This window comes from Myodes glareolus, chromosome 12 (assembly GCF_982192425.1).
Source record: "Myodes glareolus chromosome 12, mMyoGla1.1, whole genome shotgun sequence".
In the NCBI taxonomy this organism is placed as follows: Eukaryota; Metazoa; Chordata; class Mammalia; order Rodentia; family Cricetidae; genus Myodes; species Myodes glareolus.
Window position 1 is genome coordinate 26,610,787 of NC_142037.1, and position 20,660 is coordinate 26,631,446.

The window sequence follows — 20,660 nt, forward strand, 5'->3', positions numbered from 1 at the left end:
AGATACTGATTTATACACTCAATTTTTGCTTTGTTTTCCAATCCCCATAGTATTATCAATGTTTTTTAGCCTGAAATATTGTTGTTTTTAAATCATGGACATGAGGTGTATACTCAACCATCATTTCCCAAGTACCAATTCTGTGTTTTGGAAAATGAGCTTACTCATGATAACCACACTCACTATGTCCATCTGACACTCCTTGCCTTTTCAAAATTTTTCTGAAATCAGCTAGTGTACTAGACCTTCATCGCACTTATCTTTCTGAGAGCTGACAGAATTTGGGATCTCTCTGTGTTATCACACAGTATTACAAGAAGCCAACAAATTACTTTCTTCCTTTGACACCATCTCCACAGAGGCCCTTTGGTCCTGCGTAGCACCCTTTCATAGGTGGTGGAGGATCCCATGCCTTCCTCCTACCACAGTGCTTCATCCATCACTTGTCCATTTATGTGAGCTGTTTTCTACAGTAATGAAGTCTCTGGATCTCAGTAGATTATCTAAATGTAGAGAGCCAAACCATAGCATGACTATTCTGTCTGTGTCTGTGAAAGTGGGCTCTGTCTTCCCCAGCAGTAGGACATGAACATGGAGTAGAAGGCCCTTTCCTTCAGTGATCTGCTCTCTCAGACACTGATTTGGCAGAAAATTAAAGGTGTTATGTCAAGCTAGTCCTGTGCTCATCTTAATTGATTACTTCCATAATAGAGGACAATTGTGTTATCATTTGTGGGGCCATGTACATTGGATGCACATTAATAAATTGCTTATTTACTCCATGTTAAAAGATCCAAAAGGCATCACAGTTAATGTCCAAAGTGCAGTTTCATAATTTACAGTAGTTACAACTGTTCCAAGAAATACCTTGCTAAAACCATGTTCCTTTCTACTTGGAATTCTAAACTGTCTCAAGCTAATAACCTGAAATTATCCACCGAGTTTTATTGCTATTTATGTTTTTATCTCATTAAGTTAATAGCAATGCTCATTTGGCATAGAAATAGGCCGATTGTGGTTTCAAGATTCACTCATGAATGGACTACTAAGGGACAGCTTGAGCGTCTCCTAGGCCATGGTATCTTGTAAGAGTGCTAGCAGAAGCAGGAACCTATTTTATGGTTCACAAACAAACCTTATGGGAGATAACATCACATGCATTGAGAGCCCACAAAGTACCATGACAGAGAGGGGTTCTGTGATGCTTTAAGAGCAAAGGATGATTTGACAAGTGAAGTCAGGGTACTAATTACATTGAGCACAAGAGTGACTATCAGTTATTACAGTATTAAAAAAATGCTGGAGAGAAACTAGTGTCTTTGTTATTCTCTCTCTCTCTCTCTCTCTCTCTCTCTCTCTCTCTCTCTCTCTCTCTTTCATGTGTTCCTATGCTTTCGGTGGACTAATTTTTGTGGACTAAATTCTTTCCTTTTTCTCACATGGGAAAAAGTTTAAAAGAAAGTGTCACCAAACTTAATTAACTGATTGAAGGACAAGTTAATGCTTGACTGTAAATCTCTAATGTATGTTAGGAAATCAAACAAATAAAGCATTTGGTAAATGTTTTTATATGAATATTAAAATATTACTTTTTTAAAAATATGCCACAACAGCATACGACCACCTGCTGGAGAGCTGAAATCAATACTTAAGAAGTCTATTCAGGAGCTCCAGCCAAACCGAGCAGCGAGGCCTCAACGGCCAGGACCCTGGCGAGGAGAGGCGCGGTGCAAACAATGGGAGCAGCATTGGCGAGGACCGCGGAGCCCCGGGCCTGGCGGGGACCGGAGGCCGCGCCATGAGCTCCGCAGCTGGAAGCCCCGCTGCGCTGTGCACAGGCCCAGGCGAGCGGCCTCTGCGAGCCCTGGGCCGCGCCCTGGGGCTGACGATGAGCTGCCGAGGCTGAGGATGATGGTAGATTGCCAGAGCTCTACGCAGGAGATTGGGGAGGAGCTGATCAACGGGGTCATCTACTCCATCTCCCTGCGCAAGGTTCAGCTACACCAGGGAGCCACTAAAGGCCAGCGCTGGCTAGGGTGTAAGAATAAGTGGGCCCTGAACCTCTACGAGACCTGCAAGGTACGCACGGTGAAGGCTGGCACTCTGGAGAAGCTGGTGGAGCACCTGGTGCCTGCCTTCCAGGGCAGTGACCTTTCCTATGTCAACGTCTTTCTGTGCACCTACAGAGCCTTCACCACCACTCAGCAGGTGCTGGACCTGCTGTTTAAGAGGTACGGTAGATGTGACGCCCTCACGGCCTCCTCTAGATATGGTTGCATCCTCCCGTACTCCAGTGAGGATGGTGGACCGCAGGACCAACTCAAAAATGCCATCTCCGCCATTCTGGGCACCTGGCTGGACCAATACCCAGAGGATTTCTGTCAACCTCCGGACTTTCCCTGCCTCAAGCAGCTGGTGGCTTATGTGCAGCTCAACATGCCGGGCTCAGAGCTGGAGCGCCGTGCTCACCTTCTTCTGGCCCAGCTGGAGGACCTGGAGCCCAGCGAGGCTGAGCCTGAGGCCCTGTCCCCAGCTCCAGTGCTGTCTCTGAAGCCAACTTCACTGCTTGAGCCAGCTCCAACACTGCTTCTGGCATCCAGCCAGGATTTGGCGCCAGAGCCAGCGCCAGAGCCAGAGCCAGTACCAGCTTCTGAGCCAGATCCATCCCTAGGACCAGCACTGGCATCCAGACTGGTGGTGGCACCAGCTTCTGAGCCAGATCCATCCCTAGGACCAGCACTGGCATCCAGACTGGTGGTGGCACCAGCTTCTGAGCCAGATCCATCCCCAGGACCAGCACTGGCATCCAGACTGGTGGTGGCACCAGCTTCTGAGCCAGATCCATCCCCAGGACCAGCACTGGCATCCAGACTGGTGGTGGCACCAGCTTCTGAGCCAGATCCATCCCCAGGACCAGCACTGGCATCCAGACTGGTGGTGGCACCAGCTTCTGAGCCAGATCCATCCCTAGGACCAGCACTGGCATCCAGACTGGTGGTGGCACCAGCTTCTGAGCCAGATCCATCCCTAGGACCAGCACTGGCATCCAGACTGGTGGTGGCACCAGCTTCTGAGCCAGATCCATCCCTAGGACCAGCACTGGCATCCAGACTGGTGGTGGCACCAGCTTCTGAGCCAGATCCATCCCTAGGACCAGCACTGGCATCCAGACTGGTGGTGGCACCAGCTTCTGAGCCAGATCCATCCCTAGGACCAGCACTGGCATCCAGACTGGTGGTGGCACCAGCTTCTGAGCCAGATCCATCCCTAGGACCAGCACTGGCATCCAGACTGGTGGTGGCACCAGCTTCTGAACTGGAGCCAGCTGTAGTGCCACCGCTAGAGCCTGAGCTGTCCCTCGCACCTGCTCTGGAGCGGCAGCCGGCTCTCTCACAGGCCCTGGAGCTGGAGCCAGCTGCGGTGCCTGCTCCTGCACTACAGCCTTCCGGGTCTTTGCCTGGAGCCACAGAGAATGGACTAGATGAGAAGCCGCACCTCCTGCTGTTCCCTCCAGATCTGGTGGCCGAGCAGTTTACACTGATGGACGCTCAACTGTTCAGGAAAGTGGTGCCCTACCACTGCCTGGGCTCCGTCTGGTCACAGCGGGACAAGAAGGGCAAGGAGCACCTCGCACCTACCGTCCGTGCCACTGTCGCCCAATTCAACAACGTGGCCAACTGTGTCATTACTACCTGCCTCGGCGACCAGAGCATGAAGGCCCCAGACAGGGCCCGGGTGGTGGAATACTGGATCGAGGTGGCCAGGGAATGCAGAGTGCTCAAGAACTTCTCCTCCCTCTACGCCATCCTCTCTGCTCTACAGAGCAATGCCATCCACCGCCTAAAGAAGACATGGGAAGAGGTCCCCAGGGACAGTTTTCAAGAGTTCCAGAAGCTGGCAGAGATTTTCTCTGATGAGAACAACTTCGCCCTGAGCAGAGAGCTGCTCACCAAGGAGGGAACCTCCAAGTTTACCACGCTGGAAATGAACCCTAGGAGAGCCATCCGGGGCACTGTCCCCTACCTGGGCACATTCCTCACTGACCTGGTGATGCTGGACACTGCCATGAAGGACTATCTGTATGGGAGACTCATCAACTTTCAAAAGAGAAGGAAGGAGTTCGAAGTGATCGCCCAGATCAAGCTGCTGCAGTCCGCCTGCAACAATTACAGCATTACTCCTGAGGAGCTCTTCGGAGCCTGGTTCCGAGCCATGGAACGGCTCAGTGAGGCTGAGAGCTACAACCTTTCGTGTGAGCTGGAGCCTCCATCCGAGTCAGCCAGCAACACCCTCAGGAACAAGAAAAACACAGCCATTGTCAAGCGCTGGAGCGACCACCAGGCTCCCAGCACCGAGCTTAGTACCAGTAGCAGTGCCCACTCCAAGTCCTGTGACCAGCTCCGGTGCGGCCCCTACCTCGGCAGCAGGGGCATCACTGATGCCCTCAGCGTGCACTCAGCTGGTTCTTCCAGCTCTGACGTGGAGGAAATCAACATGAGCTTTGTCCCAGAGTCTCCTGATGGCCAGGAAAAGAAGTTCTGGAAGTCAGCCTCCCAGTCGTCCCCAGAGACCACTGGCATCACCTCAGCCTCCAGCAGCACTTCCTCTTCATCAGCCCCCACCACACCCGTGTCTACCACACGCACCCACAAGCGCTCCGTCTCAGGGGTCTGCAGCAACAGCTCCTCACTGCCACTCTATAACCAGCAGGTGGGCGACTGCTGCATCATCCGGGTCAGCCTGGATGTGGACAACGGCAACATATACAAGAGCATCCTGGTGACCAACCAGGATAAGGCCCCGACTGTCATCCGAAAAGCCATGGACAAACACAACCTGGATGAGGAAGAGACAGAGGACTATGAGCTAGTGCAGATCATCTCAGAAGACCACAAGCTGAAGATTCCAGAAAACGCCAACGTGTTCTATGCCATGAACTCTACTGCCAACTATGACTTTATCCTTAAGAAGCGGACCTTCACCAAGGGGGCTAATAAGGTCAAGCGTGGAGCTAGCTCCACCCTCCCTCGCATGAAGCAGAAAGGACTCAAGATTGCCAAAGGCATCTTCTAAGGACGTCTCCCAGGGGCTGGCTGGCTGAGGACTAAGCACTTATAGACTAGAGTGGCCCAGGCCACACAAGTACCTCTGCCTACCTGCTAGCTCAGGCTACCCCCAGACTCCAATTTCACCCTAAACGTCTCCTGCTGCCGGGATTGACACCTGCCACTGACAGGCTGACCTGGCCTCCGGGGATCACTTGCCGCCTTAGGTGCCTTCTGCTCTCTAGAACCAGAGGACTAGCTGACTTTTGCTAAGGAGTGCTGCCAACTGGGCATGGTACCTTGCCTGCCCTGGACACTACCCTCCACACTTTCCTGACACCTCCCCAGTTGCAAATCACTGCCACCCATGCCCCCGGATGCCCCAAGGCACCCACACACCCAGCAGGAATGACCACTGCGTTCTCTCCTTGTGCCCACAGGCACTGGCCTGGAACCTTCATGGAAGTCCTGGCCTTTCCTCCCACACTTTAGCCTTTCTCAGGCTGCACCAAAGATTACACCTTCAGGGCCTACAAAGCGAGGGGGTCTCGCCCACAAGCCCCAGCCCTCCCTTGGATCAGAGAGAGAAGCCCTGTCATGGACCACCCAGATGGTATCGAATCCCATATCACTGAACGTGCCATGTAGCATCACTACAGCCCGGGCCGTAGGAGACTACTGATTGGGGTGCGGCAATATTTATTTGTTGTAAATAGAAAATGCTAGACTTGAATATTATATTAGAATCCCGTTTCTACTATGGCGTGGTCAAAAAAAAAAAAAAGAAGTCTATCCAGATCAGTGGAGGTAAGAGTAATCATGAATACTTTGCTGCTACTTCCCTAATTTCAATAGCAACTTAATTCATTCAAAACAGGAACAAAGTAAATAAGATATAAACGTAATTTCATTTTAAAATTTGCCTCCTAATGTTCTTCACGTTCAAAATTATTTAAGAAATGGTTTTCTGAGAAATTTCAGTATCAAACTATATTATCTGAACCATGTTTGTTTATTTAACGTGAGCCTCTGATGCACAAAGTATCTTTGTATAAATAAAAGAACCTCTAACTAGTCCACAGTATGGGCCCGCTAGAGTTATGTGACAGCAATTTTGCTTGTTATAAAATGAATTTTTCTTTCATTTTTGTAATAAATACATTGCATTTAGGCTACCTATATATCAGTGTCAATCAAACGTGATCATGTAAAAACAGAAGTACAGTATTCAATTACTTTCATTAAGGATGTTGAGAACTAAATTTAACTACATTTTTATGAGGTTTGTTCCTTTCTATAATTTTTCTATTTAGACATATTAGACAATTCACATACGGTTTTATGTTTATCTTTAATTATCTGCTATTTACTCTGACTATTTCTTGGCATAAAAAATAATAGGCTTGCTCAACTTTTTTAAAAAAATGGACTTTGAGTCCTGTAGGCAGTGCTGTGTATTGAACATTGCCATTATAAGCATTCTAGACAAGCGCTCGCCCTGTTGGCTATGCCGCCAGCACCTTTTTCCTTTGGTTTATTAGTGTAGGGTATACTTGGTTTATATGCTGATAGACATAACTTCCAGAACAATTTGCCACAGTAGGAGGAAGGCTGAGAAAAGAGCATCATTCTGCAGTGGACAGCACTGACTGGTCCATTGAGTCTGGAAAAGATTCTAAGAGTGGGAGGAACACTACAGAGTCTGGGCTTTCAGCAGCTGCCACCACAGTGTCTTTCACACCTACCTTGTCTATTGAGAGCATAGCATCAAGCGAATAGGAGTACATGGAGTGTAGAGGGTCTGAAAGAGTCAGTATTATTGTAATGTGGATGACTGTCCTTTACATTATTTCCACACTGGATTTCCTTTATGGTGAAGAGGGTTGTTTGATGGGGGTCTCCCACGTGCTAAGACTCATTGACAGTTCATTTGTTGATGGGACAAATGCTTTGCCTCAGCCATTGGCAATGCCGAGGAGGTTATACTGCAGTTTCCATACTGTGAATGAAATAAGTAAAAATTTGCTTTTTTCCTTTGTAGTGGGCGGGCTGTTAGCATGCAGTGAAAACTACTCACTTGAAGCTGTGTATGTGTAGACAAATGTTTCCTGTTAGGTACTACTCCCATGGAATTGCTGCCCTGTCCCCACATTTCTTCCATGCTTCTCGCCCTAGAGATACAGTTCAGGGTGCATAACTACTGCAGGGGGCTTTCCAATAGCTCTTACCATGGGAGGTGATAGCAGGTGCTGAACTTCTTTGCACTGCCTGTGGGTGAGGGACCAGAAGCTAGAACTGAGGGGCTTCTGCAGCTTCTTCAGAAGCACTTGAGGAGTGTGCACACAGTGCCCTCTCTCTCTGTAGCCTTACCACCCTGGCATCTGGAAATTCTTTGCCCTTGGTCTACCTCTGTTTTTTAAGTTTTGCTATGCTGCAAAGAGCGGTCCTCATAGACTTAGCTTCCTTGTGTCTGGAATTTTTATTTTCAATGAAATAAGTTCAACTTAATCTTAGAGAGGCTCTTTTCACGTCCATGCAAGGTGAGTGTGCTCACTTACAATTCTCCTAACACCACTATTCCAGAGACAAAAGCAACAGCAGCAACACTGTGCTACCATGTTAACACTTCAGCTTGTGATATTGATTCTGGTTAAGATGTCAGTTTCTCTGTTTGATAATGCTAATGCTCATGATCATAGGTGTTTTGTACACCAATTTATTATTAGTGTTGACTTTTGAGAAAATTGTCTCTGTATTTGAACCTTATATGAGGTGTAAATTAAGAGTTATCCTTGTATTTTTTGTCTGTAAATCAGTATTCACTTTAAAGGCTACGAAGATTCAAAGTATATGTAGTAACGAAGTATTAGCCTCAGCATTCAATGCTCTTTTTTCTACAGTTGCTTATAATATATTTTGTGTTTCTGCTCTGTAGATAATGGAGGAAATAAAGACCAGCTCTCACTCGGGTAAGAATGTCTGGATTTTAAATACAATGAGTATGTAGAGACTATAAAGTTCAGAAGCTGGCACCATGTTTTCCTCTGTGTAAGACAATTTTAGCTTCTTGATTATTTGCTAATCAAAGCTTAATTATGCCTCAGATACAGCATGAAATGCTGTTAAGACTCCTTGTCTGTGGAGGTGATTCAGCGGGTAAAGTGCTGGCTGTGCATATGGGAGAATGGGAGAAGGAAGCCCAAGGTCCACATGAGGCCTGTTGGTCTTGTGCGTTTCTAGAATCCTGGGGAGCTTATGGTGAGATTGCAGGCGGTGACAGAGCATCCCTCACATTTTTCTGGATGCCTTACCTGGATTGCTAGCCTGGGGCTTGCATTCATGAATGAGATTCAGTCATATAACTATGGCCGAGGGTGAGGGTCAACACCCAAGTCTGCACTCCAATCACCACACCTACACACTGGCATGCATGTATCTGAAATCACACATACTTACAAATACACTGCACATAACATACCATGTACATGTATGTAAAAATATTAGTTTTCAGGCAATTAATCCTGTTTACTAGTATGTTTAAGGCAAGTTGCTGGGAAGAGTGTAGGCAAAATGGCAAGGTTCAAAACTCTCCCAGACTTTGCTGAGAGGATCATCTCAGAATGGCCTTATAGACATGCTTCTGTTCAGCAGGTTTATTTCCCTCTTAATGAGTTCTACCTCTGTGGTGAATCCCAAGGTAGGTGTAAGTTAGAAAAACAAGTGTTTGGTCCAGAGTTTGCCAATCAGAAACCCTGAAATCTGGAACTTTTAGCTGTAGTTCAGATGAAGCAGAGCTGAGGGGACAATGTTGTTCTCCAGTGTCCTATAAAATGACTCAGAAATACCCTTGACTATAAAGAGTTTCAACATATGCATGTGGACACACTCTCAAAACATAGCTTCAAGGCACCAAAATATGGTGACATTAGAGATTGGTGGCAACTTAATGCTTAGACATAGAGTACTTTTCATGTTTTCCCAAAGCAAGCAACTCCTTGGGAGAGTGAGATGAAATGAAATGCCTAATTTTTTTTTTTATTACAGAAAACAGGTCATGGTGCTTTAGGTTTAGGGGAACAAATGAAAAGGCAGCATTAAGTGCTCATAACAATCAGTTACTGCAACCATCAGAACAAGTGTGTGCAAAACCCGCCATTACCCCCTCTTATGTGTTCGTGTGTGTGTGTGTGTGTGTGTGTGTGTGTGTGTGTGTTGCATGTGTGCGTGTGCCTGTTGCATGCTTTGCATATTTCTCTGTGCAGACATGAAGGAAAGAGGAGGACATTGGTATCTTGTATCATTCTCTAACTTATACACTTGACATAAGATCTCTGACTGACCCTGGAGCTGGTCTGGCAGCCAACAAGCCCAAATGGTAGCCCGTCTCTTCCATCCACAATACTGGGGTTACATGCATGTGTCCATGCCCAGTTTTTTATGTGGATGCTGAGGATTCAAACTCAGGTTGATCTGTGTTGGCACCAAACTTTCTTACTGACTGAGCCATCTCCCAAACCACTGGCTTTTTAAATTTTTATTTTAAAATAGAACTATGAGTGAGTCTTCACTGAATGCTACATAGATTGAGACAAGTTGAAACTGAAAACAAAAACTTTTTAAAACGGGGGTCAATGTTGAATTACATAAATGCAAAAATGTCACTTAGTACACAGATAATAAATCTTTCAACAGAGATGCTCTAAGGACCAAACTCACCCCTCACTGCATGTTTTTATTCTACAGGCTCTCTGGAAAGCCTCAGGTTCCAGAATCTACAACAGAGGACAAGGCCAATACCTCTGATATTAAGGTAAAATTCTTTGTGAAATTTGTTTTCTTATGAATTTTGTTAAAATGCAGCAGTAGTCTACCTATCACAGTTTTATATGGCAGTTTGGTCAGAGAAAAGTGTTTGGTATCAGTGAGCCATCCTTTCTATAAATTCCAGTGAGCAGTAAGTCCTTGCAGATAGCAATGACCCAATAAGAGAATGAACTGGAAACACAGAAAGTGGAAAATTGCAAGCAGTTTTCATATAATAGAAGGTGCCTGATGCTTGACCAAGGATGGTTTGCAGAAATAAATACACATTAGACTGATTTTGAAAACAACTGTGGTAATGCATCTGAATACATTTTAAAGGGTTCAGTTATTGAAGTGGTCCAGGCATCACCCAGGTACCTTTTCTCTCAGCATAATTGCAGTAGGTTTTCTCTTCCCTTGGATATTCTTATTTCAGGATCACATAGAAGAGCATCTCCTCTGTTTGTCTCTTTGCTTCTGTATTAACACTAGCAAGAAATTGTGAAAATTAAGCTATTTGTAATCTGTTCAACCAAGTTTACATTATAAAGAGATTACAGTGTGTTTTCTATTTGATTCCACTAGGAGGATATTAAAAACTCTTCCTCCAGGTACACAGTAAGTATTTTTCCCCAATTAGCCAGCAGTTGTAGATGTTAAGATTCAATTACCATATAGTAACACTTTGCTTTCTGGATATTTGCTCTGTATTTGACAATAATATACACTCTGATTCTTTGTATCACGTTCACACATTTAAAATATTTTAGGGTTATAATTAGACGTCAGTGTGTTCATAGTAACACATCAGTTCACCTCATCACCGTGAGCTGCTGGAGATTAGGGATCCTGTTTGTAACCTGGAGCCTTAGAGTTGTGTGAATCAGAAGTTGATATTAATGACTTTTGAATGGGACTCAGCAGAAAAAATGGGTTTCTATAAAGCAGTTTCACAGATACTATGGTATGGAGGACACTAGTAAGTGAGAGTTTGTTTATAAGTGGAAAACAATATGCATTTTGCCTCCCAAACATAGAAGAGAAGTACTGATGAAAGGGGGCTATTAAAATTAATAATCATCTTATATAAGATTCACAACTTTTAAAACATAGTGAGTTCAGTTTAGTCTCAGTCACAGGGAAAGGCCAAATTTCTCAGTTCATGATTTTTTCAATCTAGCTTGCAAAAATATTTTTTAATTAAGATGATATCTTAGTAATTTGTAAATAGCTAAGCATAGTAGAAGATATTTCACTTTTAAGTAATATTTTCTACTTTTCATGTTTCAACACCCTGTCCTGATAAGGAACAAAATAGTTTTGAAATTGTGCACCCCAAATCAAGAGTTCATTTCCCAATCAAACCAGGAAAGTTGATCTTCTGTCTTTTTATTGCAGATGATACAGAAACAAATGTTGTATTCCAAGAAGATCGCCGCAAGGAAAAAGAGGGAGCAAGAAGAGCTAAGTATATCAGTGATGGACTTAAGTTCTTCAGGAGAAGCACTGCCTGAGTTCTCTCAAAGAAATTCATGTTTGATGGTAATTCCTGTTGATTTGAAAAGTAACATATTTGCTTGTGAGGAGAATGATGACTTTGTATTTCCAAGTTGCAAATCATGTCAGAGAAGACAAACAAATCCTTGAACATATCTTTCACCTCCTTCAACTCTCATTCCTGGGAATACCCATGCTAGCCTGTCACCTTCTAAGGCAGTAGTTCTCAATATTTCTAATGCTGTGACCATTTGACACAGTTCTTCATGCATTGATCCTGACCATAATACAATTTTTGCTGCTCTTTCATAACTGTAATTTTTCTAATGTGACAAATCGTAATGTCGGTATCTGTGTTTTCAGAAGGCCTTAGATGACCTCTGTAAAAAGGTCCTGTGATCCCCAAATGGGTTCACAGGTTGAGAATCCCTGTTCTAAGGGGTAAGTGATAACAAATTAGACCATGGAAACAAAAATCAGAAAGTGAGTAACTTTTATCACAGTTGTGGAGGACTCATAGAATACAGAGAATAAATAATAAAGACTCCTGGAGCCATAACTGTTAACATGAGTGAACCTAACATACATATGATGTTTTAAACTGATTTATTTTATGTGCATAAATATTTTGCATGCATTCTCTCCGTTCACCTTGTGTGTGTGTGCTGCCCACAGACACCCAAGACAACATTCAATCCCCTGGAATTGGTGTTCCAATGTGTGGGTGCTGTAATCAAGTCCAGGTCTCTGCAAGAGGAACAAGTGTCATAAACTACTGAGCCATCTTTCCTATCCCCAGAATGAATATGTTTATACACAAATAGTTAAGAGTATATCATAAGTGGAAATGAGTGTCAGTCTCAGGATGTTTGCTAACTTCCAGCCCTAGGCCTCATCAGTCTGCCAGTTTGACACATTGAAATCCGGAGAACACAGAGGCAGGACAAACAGCAATAGGAGGCTGGGCATGTTGGTGCACACCTTTAATACCTGCACTCATGAAGCAGAGTCTGACTGTTTTCTTTCAGTTCAGGGACACCCTGGTCTCTCTTTATTTGAAGGATGGGGGAGGCAAGGAATATGTGCACCAAGCAGAAGTGTGGAGGTCATAGGATAATATATATAGGAGTCAGTTTTCTCATTTCAGGCTCAGGTATCAAATTCAAGTTGTCAGTCATGCTGGAAAGTGCCTTCACCCATTTAGCCATCACACTGGCTCTCTGATTTACACTTTGACTGAAATTTTTTTACCATTCACACACACCACCAGAACAACAACAACAAGAACAACAAGAAGAGAAAGAGAGTGACAGAGAGAGAAGGGATATCATGTGTTTGAATACTTTGTTACTATTTAGGAGATTGTTTAACCTTTGGGATATGGTCTGGGTAGCAGAAGGTTTTCTGTGGTGGGTCTTAATGGTTATCACTACTTCTGGAACCAGTTCTGAGTTGTCTGCTTCCCTGTCTACCAGCATGTGAGAAGCAATAGACCATTGTCACAGACAAAGCCTCCCTGTTTGCTTCCCTACTTCAACTGCTGCAGGGAAAGTCAGTTAGAGCAGGGAAGGCAAACAGTAGTTCCCTGTAGCCATGAGCCTTCCTTCCTTTCTTAAATAATCTCTGTCAGATATCTTGTCACAGTAATTATAAAAGTAATAGCCTTCTTTGTTTTTTTATTCATTTTACTTTTTTTCTTTTATTTTTAAGACAATCTTTTTTATTTTACATACCAATCCCAATTCCCTCTCCCTCCCTTCCTCCTGCTCCCCCAAACTCCCCACCACCCCACTCCCCACCACCTCACTCCCCATTCATTCCTCATAGAGAATGAGGTGTCTCCCACAGGGAGTCAACAAAGTGTGTCATATCCCTTGAGGCAGGACCAAGGCCATCCTCCCTGTATCTAGGCTGAGCAACGTATCCCTCCATAGGGAATGGGTTCCAAAAAGCCAGTTCACACACTAAGGGTAAATAAATCCTGGTCCAAATCCTGGTCCCACTGCCAGTGAACCCACAAAACTGACCAAACCATAGGACTGTCACCCACGTTCAGAGGGCCTTGTTTGTTCTGATGCTGGTTTCCTAGCTGTCAATCAAGAGCCAGTGAGCTCCCACAACCTTGGGTCAGCTGTTTCTGTATTGTTTTTTTTTTTTTCTATAATCGATTTCATACTTGATCACGAAGCAAATCTCAACAGATTAAAAATAGTCTCTTCCATTGACTTCTAAGGTTTCTGACTTCCCAGTTATTCCCTGGTCTCCAGTTCAGCCTGAGAGCTATTAGAGACAGTTGTGGGAGAGACTGGGAAGAGACTGCGATTTTTTGTTTTGTTTTGTTGAGACAGGGTTTCTCTGTGTATCTTGGGCTGTCCTGGAACTCATTCTGTAAATCAGGCTGGCCTCAAACTCACAGAGATCTGCCCGCTTTTGCCTCCAGGCTTCTGAAAGCACATGGCTGAGGTCTACGAAGTCAAGGGGCGTTCTCTGTAGCTCTGAATAAGCCTTAGAAAGCTTTCCCTGGGTCACCTTGTACAGGGAGACAGAGGTAACCAGGTGACTTCTGAATGACAGGCATCTCCCTATAGAAGGAAGGGAGAACTGACACAAAGGGGGAGACTCAATCTGATATTTCAGATTCTACTTGGGCAAAGTCTCATCTGTCAGTTACTTCCTGAACATCCTTCAGTGTGTCAGATTTGACTGAGATGAGGTTCTGTCCTTTGACTTCTAGAATTGGGTATTACTGAGACACCTAATCCTGTCTAACATAGTTGTCAGTGTGAATAACATGTGAATGGACATAGTTCATCCACATCACTCATTTGTTCTGGGGTCCACCTAGTACACTTCTGAAGCCAGAGTCAAGACTTCTGGTGAGCTTTCAATCCAGGCTGAACATGGTGCTAGTTCTTCATTTTCAGGAGGCCAGTAAATTCAAAAGTGTGAAGTGGGCTCAGTAAGTCCTGGGCAGGAAATTAGAAGGTTCTTGGAGGAGGTGAAGGGCTTGGCATCTGGGAACTTCTTGGAAGCACTGGGCTTCGCCTACTTCTCTGGGTTCCCCAAAAGAATGCCTAGAGTCAACAGTTACTGATAGTTAGTTTGGGAGGGCCATGAATTGCCAATTGTGCAGCTATTTTTTTTCCTGAGAGAGTCTTAATCTCATTCTGGGTGGAAAGGGAGGCCAGCGGGAGCCAAGGAGGGACTAATTAGGTGTTCCTCTCAGGGAAGGGTGTTGCTGCACTTCATCCTAGTGGATTCCTTCAGTTTCCATGGAAATCTGGTATAAATAAGAAGAGAGGGGAACTCCCCTGGCCATGCACAATGTCTCAGACATTCAGATGTTTTGGTCCTGGCACATGTGATCAGGACTTAGTGCTGTTAAGCACTAGGGACAACAGGAGTTACTTGTATCATATCAGATATGAGGTGACACCGTCCTCCAAATCCGTACGACTGGGTTAACTTGTACCTTTCAGGGACAGGGACTGCATTAGGGAGCAAGGCACATGCCTAGCCCTGGTGTATGAAGACAGAGACAAAGCTCATTGAGGATAGCTTCCCTGTTCTTTAGGGACCTCACTTTGTTCCTAGAATTTCCTATTCCTTGGGTTTCTTTTTGGGACTCAGCTTGGACTCCTGTCCCTATTCCATTCAATTACACAAGCTCACTTATCTTTATCTACCTGCAGGGACTGCTGGGGAGGCACCATCCCAACTCTCCACCTTCACTGAGCAGGAGCAGGAGGTGAAAGAGGTGGAGGATCTCATCATTCAGATACAGAGTATGAAATATGAGCAAATTGAGCTGTGTGGATTCATGACCAATTATTACTACAAGAATTTGAACAACAGGTAGCCGTTTATGCCCAGTTCTCTGTTGACCATCTTGATCCCACAGTGTCAAGCCAAGATTTCCTGAGGAATAGGAGGCTGAATCTCCGGGGGTCCTGTGCCTAAACTAATTTTCCTGAATGCTTCAGAGAGTCAGAATTTGCAACCTGGGTAGCTATGAGATGAGGACACGGGTTATTCTGCTTCCTCCAAATGAAAAACAGAGCCTGTGACCTGAGTCACACTCCAGGGATAGGGACAGCAGTGTGTCAACTTTCAACATGGCTTAAAAGGGGCCTTGGCAGGTTTTGGTTTGTGAGACATGCTAGGTCCCGTGAGTTTGTGGTGAGTCTTTGTGCTTGACCAGCAGATGACCGTGTGCTGAAAGTGCTGGACAGCAGCTGAGGGGCCTGGTCCCGTCCATCTATATCAGTGTGTTGCTGGAAGGCCCAGAGTTCATCACTGCTCCTCTCTGGTCTTGTTCTTTATAATTTGAGTCCGTGCCACCTCCCTGCACTTCATGGGCAACCTGATTGTAGGTGTGGGTGGGTTGGGGGTAGAGGAATATGTGGGGAGTGTGTTCTTCTGGGAGCCTGAGGTCTTTGGCAGAGACTGAGGTTTTGCCATCCTCACAGTTTCTAGGGGATGCCAGTGCTGATGCCAGGGAGCCACACTTTGAACAGCACAGCTCTTGGCCACTGTGCTCTACTTGGTGCAGCATTGGAACCCCCTGTGGAGTTTATAAAGCCATCCTGAAATTGGGTCTCCTCCCTGGAAATACTGATCCTGTGCTCTGGCATTCTGTGTAGCAATAAGAACCTAGGAATGAGAATCCATGTTCTGAACTCAGGAGAAATGCCATTATAGGTTCTGGCAGGCCCAGATATGTGGCACAGATTCATGGAAAATTCTTAGAGAGCTAATCTAAAGCTCCAAGCCTGCTGAGGGTGCTCATGTAGCCCTGGATAATTCCCTTTGGACACCTTTCCTCTTCTGGCCTGGGGACAGGATAGTAAGTTAAATAAGATTGCGTTGCAAGAGATCTGCGAGGAGGTGAAGAGGCTCTTGAAGGAGGCCCCAGTGTATAGGTGCTAGGCCGTGGCATCCACTGAGCATGGGTAGTCCAGGGCACAGCCTGATTTCTTACGATTCTTGAGTTCCGTGTTCATGGGGTTCTTTTCTCCCAGGGCCATGCCCTACCACAGGATGAATTCTCTCGAGATGCGGGAAAAGAAGCATAAGCAGGTGATGTCGGACCTGCAGAAATGGCCCATGGAGATCAGCGATGCCTTGAAGAAGTGCAAGCGGCTAAGAAAGGAGAACAAAACCTACAGGTAAGGACCTGATATAGCTTTGGAGAGACTGATTCTGCCCTCTTTGTCTTTGACCCAAAGGGAGGGTTCTGGTTCTAGCCCGACTGCCTCTTACCAAGAAACCTGACTTGGAGCACTTGAACTTGTGCCTCTGGGACTCAGTTTTGCTGAGTGTGAAAGACAGTGAGCCTCTCCCAGTGATGTCCTAGATAGGAGCCCCCCTGGATAGGAAAATGATTTGCACCATGAAGGGGGTGTCATGAAGCCCCGGGTCTCTGGGGTTCTGGAAGTGGTTTCGCAGATCTAGTTTCCATGGGACCTGTAGACAGAATGTTGGGACTTCTGCCCTCCTTCAGAGAGTGTTTGCTCTCTACCTGCTGATGCTTTCCCCATACCATGAAGAGTTAAGAAAAGGTGTGGGCTGCACCCTGCTCTCAGGCACACAGTAACAGTTTTGGTGTTAGGGTTTCCAGAAAGTTTGAATCTTTCTGGAATTTGTTTTTTCTCTGGATTTGGCCTGCCTCTGAGTGATCTTAGGTCCTGTGAGCTCTAGTCTTGGGTTGTCTGGGGTGTGCAACATTTCTGGGCTGGTGGTGCTTGGAGGTTGGGATGGCAAATGGAGGGTGGATGGGGCTCATCATTTTTGGGTGGTGGTTCAGTTGCCTTCACAGTCAGATGGCACAAGAATTGCCTGAGCTGAAGAACAGCACACATGTATTGAGAGCCGAGAAGAGAAAGCTGAGGGAGGAGCAGATTGCATTGCAAGAGACCTGCGAGGAGGTGAAGAGGCTCTTGAAGGAGGTCCGTGACCCCTGTGCTGAGCAGCAGCAGGTAGGCTGAGGCAGCGGAGTCACACTGTCCACTAGTCCAACCATAAACAGCCAACCAGCCATGTAGCCATCCACCCACCCATCCAGATGACCACCTACTACCACCCAATTGTTGATTTCTGTGATCATTCACAAGTCTCTCTGGAGAGTTATTCTCTTGCAAGACACTGGAGATTGGAAGGCAAACCTCCTGCTTTGCTGGATGCTGGAGTCCACTGAGGGAGATGGATCAGTTACATATCACACACCTACATGTCATTATGGTCAGAGGGAGTTACTTGGAATAGAACAGAGCTTTCATTGATGAGTTCAGCAGCCGGTAGCTCATTTCCTTGGCAGGGTCACATGAGATCACAGGTAGAATACAGCTTGCAAGGACTAGAGCCCAGCGCCAATGCAAGTGGGTGGTTCTCACTGTCATATTTGGGGGGGGGATGAATGTGGTATTCTCTTTTCTTCTGTACCCCAATGTCTTCTCTTCCCTTTGCTCAGCTCTTGGTTCACACAGACAGAAGCCTGAGTAGCAGCTTGTCAACCCTGTTTTCTGTGGGGGGGGAACAGTTCCCTGTGCTGGAGCTTCCAGTCTGGAGCTGACTGGATGCCCATAGATGCAGGAGGACGTTTAGAGGCTGAGGACTGGGGTGACAGAGGGGAGGCTGCAAGAGAACTTTCTCTAACCACCTCAGCACAGTTTAAGCAAGCTGTGTGTGCCCCTAGGGATTTTTAATCCCCAAGGAATGGACAGCAGTGCTTTGGGTCTCAGTAGAGAAGCCTGGTGTGCATGATCTGAATTCAACTGTTCATTCAGTGTGATATCTTCATTTTTTCCTGTTCACTCATGTTTTATGTGGCCCTTTTGTGATGTATACATGCATGTGTAGATGTGTAGAATGGTGGGTGTTGTACATATAATAACATATACATATAACATGTACATATAACAGATTATGACCTCTGTTGTTGTCCTCTGCTGTTCTTTCCCTTATTCCCTTGAGCCCAGACCTCTCAGGGATCATGAAAATTTCTGTTTTACTTACTTAATCTGGCTGGCCAGCACTCTTGGGATCTCTTCTACTCTCCAAGGTGGATCTTCTGTCTTGTTTTGTTTCCTCTAATTGTTACAACATTCCTATACTCCACAGCCTGGGAAACTTCCTAAGCACAGTTGGCTAAGGAGCCAGGACTCCAGAGCTCCACCTGTCTGTGAATTAGATTGACAGGGTGGACATTTCAATGACTGAGCTGCCTATCTCTCATGCCCATGTGTTTCTCTCATTCAGCAAAGGTTAACCTTCTTCTCAACAGTAACCCTGGTGATTTTCTTTATATTATCACTAACTGGTAAATCAAACACATTACTGTATTACAGTGTGCTTCTATGTGTACATACATGTATTTCTTTGTGTTCATGAATTCATGTACGTACATGAGTGAGCAGCCCTCCTATGAGAATTCAATCTCCTAATGAACAGGAGCAAAAAAGCCTGGATGAAGGACTGAAGAACCTGCTGAAGCAGAAGGAGATGGTGACCCAGCAAAGGGAAAAGCTGCAGCATCAAATCAGTGTCCCCAAGATGAGGTAGGAGCCCAGCTGGGAGGAGCAGTTAGAACCATCTAGGTCTCCTGTACCTAGATCTCTGTCCTTTTTGGGATTCTCACTTTCTGGATGTCTCTCAGCCTCAGTCAAGGAAAGAACACCTTAGGGTATTGTGCTGGTCCAGTCAACAAGAACTTCACCAGGAAACACTGTTTTTTTTAGTTTTTCTGGGCACTGTTTACGCCTTATTCCCTTCCGAGCTCTCTGGTATCTTTTCAGTATCTGTTTGTTTCTCCACATAATTCTCCCTCTGGTAGTTCTAAACCTAGCAGGAGGAGGGTTAGTGGTGGAGGATAGGGTGTGCTCCTGCCACTTTACTTTCCTTCCAGAACATAACCTTTGGAGGGTCTACACTGAGTTTACCCGGTTGCTCAACTCACCTGGTATCTAACCAAGGCCATGCACATCTGTCTTGAACCGTTACGCTGACATTGCTACACTGTTATTTTTTTCCAAAATCTATACCACTGGAGAAATGTGCTGTATTTTCTTGCTCAGCACAGTGTAGTTCTCAGTTCATCTTCTAGAAGATTCTTAAAACAGAAAAAAATCCAGGCCCAGATGTACTCTGACCCTTCTCCCTTGGGAAATGCAGGGAATGTCCTCTGCTGAAAAGTCATGTTGGATTGTCCAGCTGAATAGAACGGATTCAGATCACTAGATGACAGAGCAGGTCCTCACCAGGTTTTCCCCCTAACCGCCTTCCTCCTCTAGGTCAGAAAATCTCCAGTCTGAGTCGGAACAGGTCACAGCCCAGAATGAGAGCCTGCTGCAGACAGAGCTGCCACAGCAGGTCTAAGTCTCACAGGCAAGTGAGCCACCATTCCATCCCATCCCCAGCAAAGTTGGCATTGGGGGGACTGGGAGTTCTCGACCTTGGCTTCCAGTATGAATGGATCCTGATTGTTTTCTAGCTGGTGGCCCAGCCAGGCTGCTTATTGGTCTGATTTCTTTTTCTTCTCACATAGCAGATCTTGAGAAATCTGAGGAGGCCCAAGAAGTCTAAGATGCCTTGAACCTATGACATTCTACACCCACGGATCAAGGCCTCCTCCTCAAAAGACACCCCCTTATATCTGTGAACTTACCAATGAGGCAAATACCAGCTGACCTCCACGTGATCCATCTCCAAGTATATCCATCAAAAACTGCCCAAAAGGGCCACAAAGAATGCTCTTGAAACAGGTCTCAAATTTACTGATGGTGAGGCCTTGACTCACAAATCTTCAAGGAAACCTGGCTATTCTAGCTTTGAAAATGCTTTTTACAATTGGTGACAGCCTTCTTACCATGTTTCCAAACATGTCCAGTGACAATGTAGGTCTGTGTGGCTAAATCTGCAGAAAGAGAAGGATGCTTGTTTAAATTTTTCTTTCGTTTTTGGTTGAATTTTGTTTGCTTTGCTTTTGTTGATTTTCTTTGTTACGGTTTGAGGTTCTGATATTTGTTTGTTCTTTGGATTTTTTTGTGTTTTGGTATTTTTAAAGGATATTCACTATTTATATTGACTGCTTCATTTAAGCCCTTGTTGAATAAAAATGATTATTTTTATTAATACAAAAGTGATTTCCAACTCTTCTCTCTTAGAACCAATTTCTTTGGTCGGGTGTGGTGTCTCACTCCAGTGGCCCCAGAACCTCCTGCAAGACCATAACTCTTGAGTGCCCAACTTGGGCTGCATAGTGAATTCACAGTCAGCCAGGGCTACATCGGCATGTGAATGTGGATGGTGCATTGCATG

At 45.5% G+C, this 20,660-nt stretch overlaps 2 protein-coding genes across 4 annotated transcripts in view; both read left to right on the plus strand.

Moving 5' to 3' along the window:
- The window catches only part of LOC148120228 (ral guanine nucleotide dissociation stimulator-like), a 54,430-nt gene extending 43,045 nt beyond the window's left edge, over nt 1-11,385 (plus strand). For 2 of the 3 annotated variants that reach the window (XM_087912163.1, XM_087912161.1), the window contains 4 exons: nt 1,614-5,852; nt 7,981-8,014; nt 9,789-9,855; nt 10,434-10,466. In XM_087912163.1, the coding sequence (XP_087768289.1) occupies nt 1,614-5,073 (3,460 nt within the window). In that variant the 3' untranslated portion in view covers nt 5,074-5,852; nt 7,981-8,014; nt 9,789-9,855; nt 10,434-10,466. Of the gene's footprint in view, nt 1-1,613; nt 5,853-7,980; nt 8,015-9,788; nt 9,856-10,433; nt 10,467-11,246 lie in introns of those variants that run through there. The other variant, XM_087912162.1, reaches the window with a different exon arrangement.
- Nucleotides 11,386-16,346: 4,961 nt separating this feature from the next.
- Nucleotides 16,347-20,452, plus strand: LOC148120229 (disks large homolog 5-like). The gene is made up of 5 exons (XM_087912165.1): nt 16,347-16,513; nt 17,152-17,323; nt 18,795-18,901; nt 19,634-19,727; nt 19,891-20,452. Exons 1-4 carry the CDS (start codon nt 16,347-16,349, stop codon nt 19,716-19,718), a joined length of 531 nt encoding a protein of 176 aa, XP_087768291.1. The 3' UTR covers nt 19,719-19,727; nt 19,891-20,452.
- Nucleotides 20,453-20,660: the final 208 nt, after the last annotated feature.

What these genes read in the sequence shown, in the direction of transcription:
- LOC148120229 (XM_087912165.1), top strand. Translation starts at nt 16,347, where the DNA reads ATGGGGTTCTTTTCTCCCAGGGCCATGCCCTACCACAGGATGAATTCT. An exon ending in CCTGTGCTGAGCAGCAGCAG is followed by an intron (nt 17,324 to 18,794) that starts GTAGGCTGAGGC and finishes CCTAATGAACAG; the next exon opens with GAGCAAAAAAGCCTGGATGA. An exon ending in ATCAGTGTCCCCAAGATGAG is followed by an intron (nt 18,902 to 19,633) that starts GTAGGAGCCCAG and finishes TTCCTCCTCTAG; the next exon opens with GTCAGAAAATCTCCAGTCTG.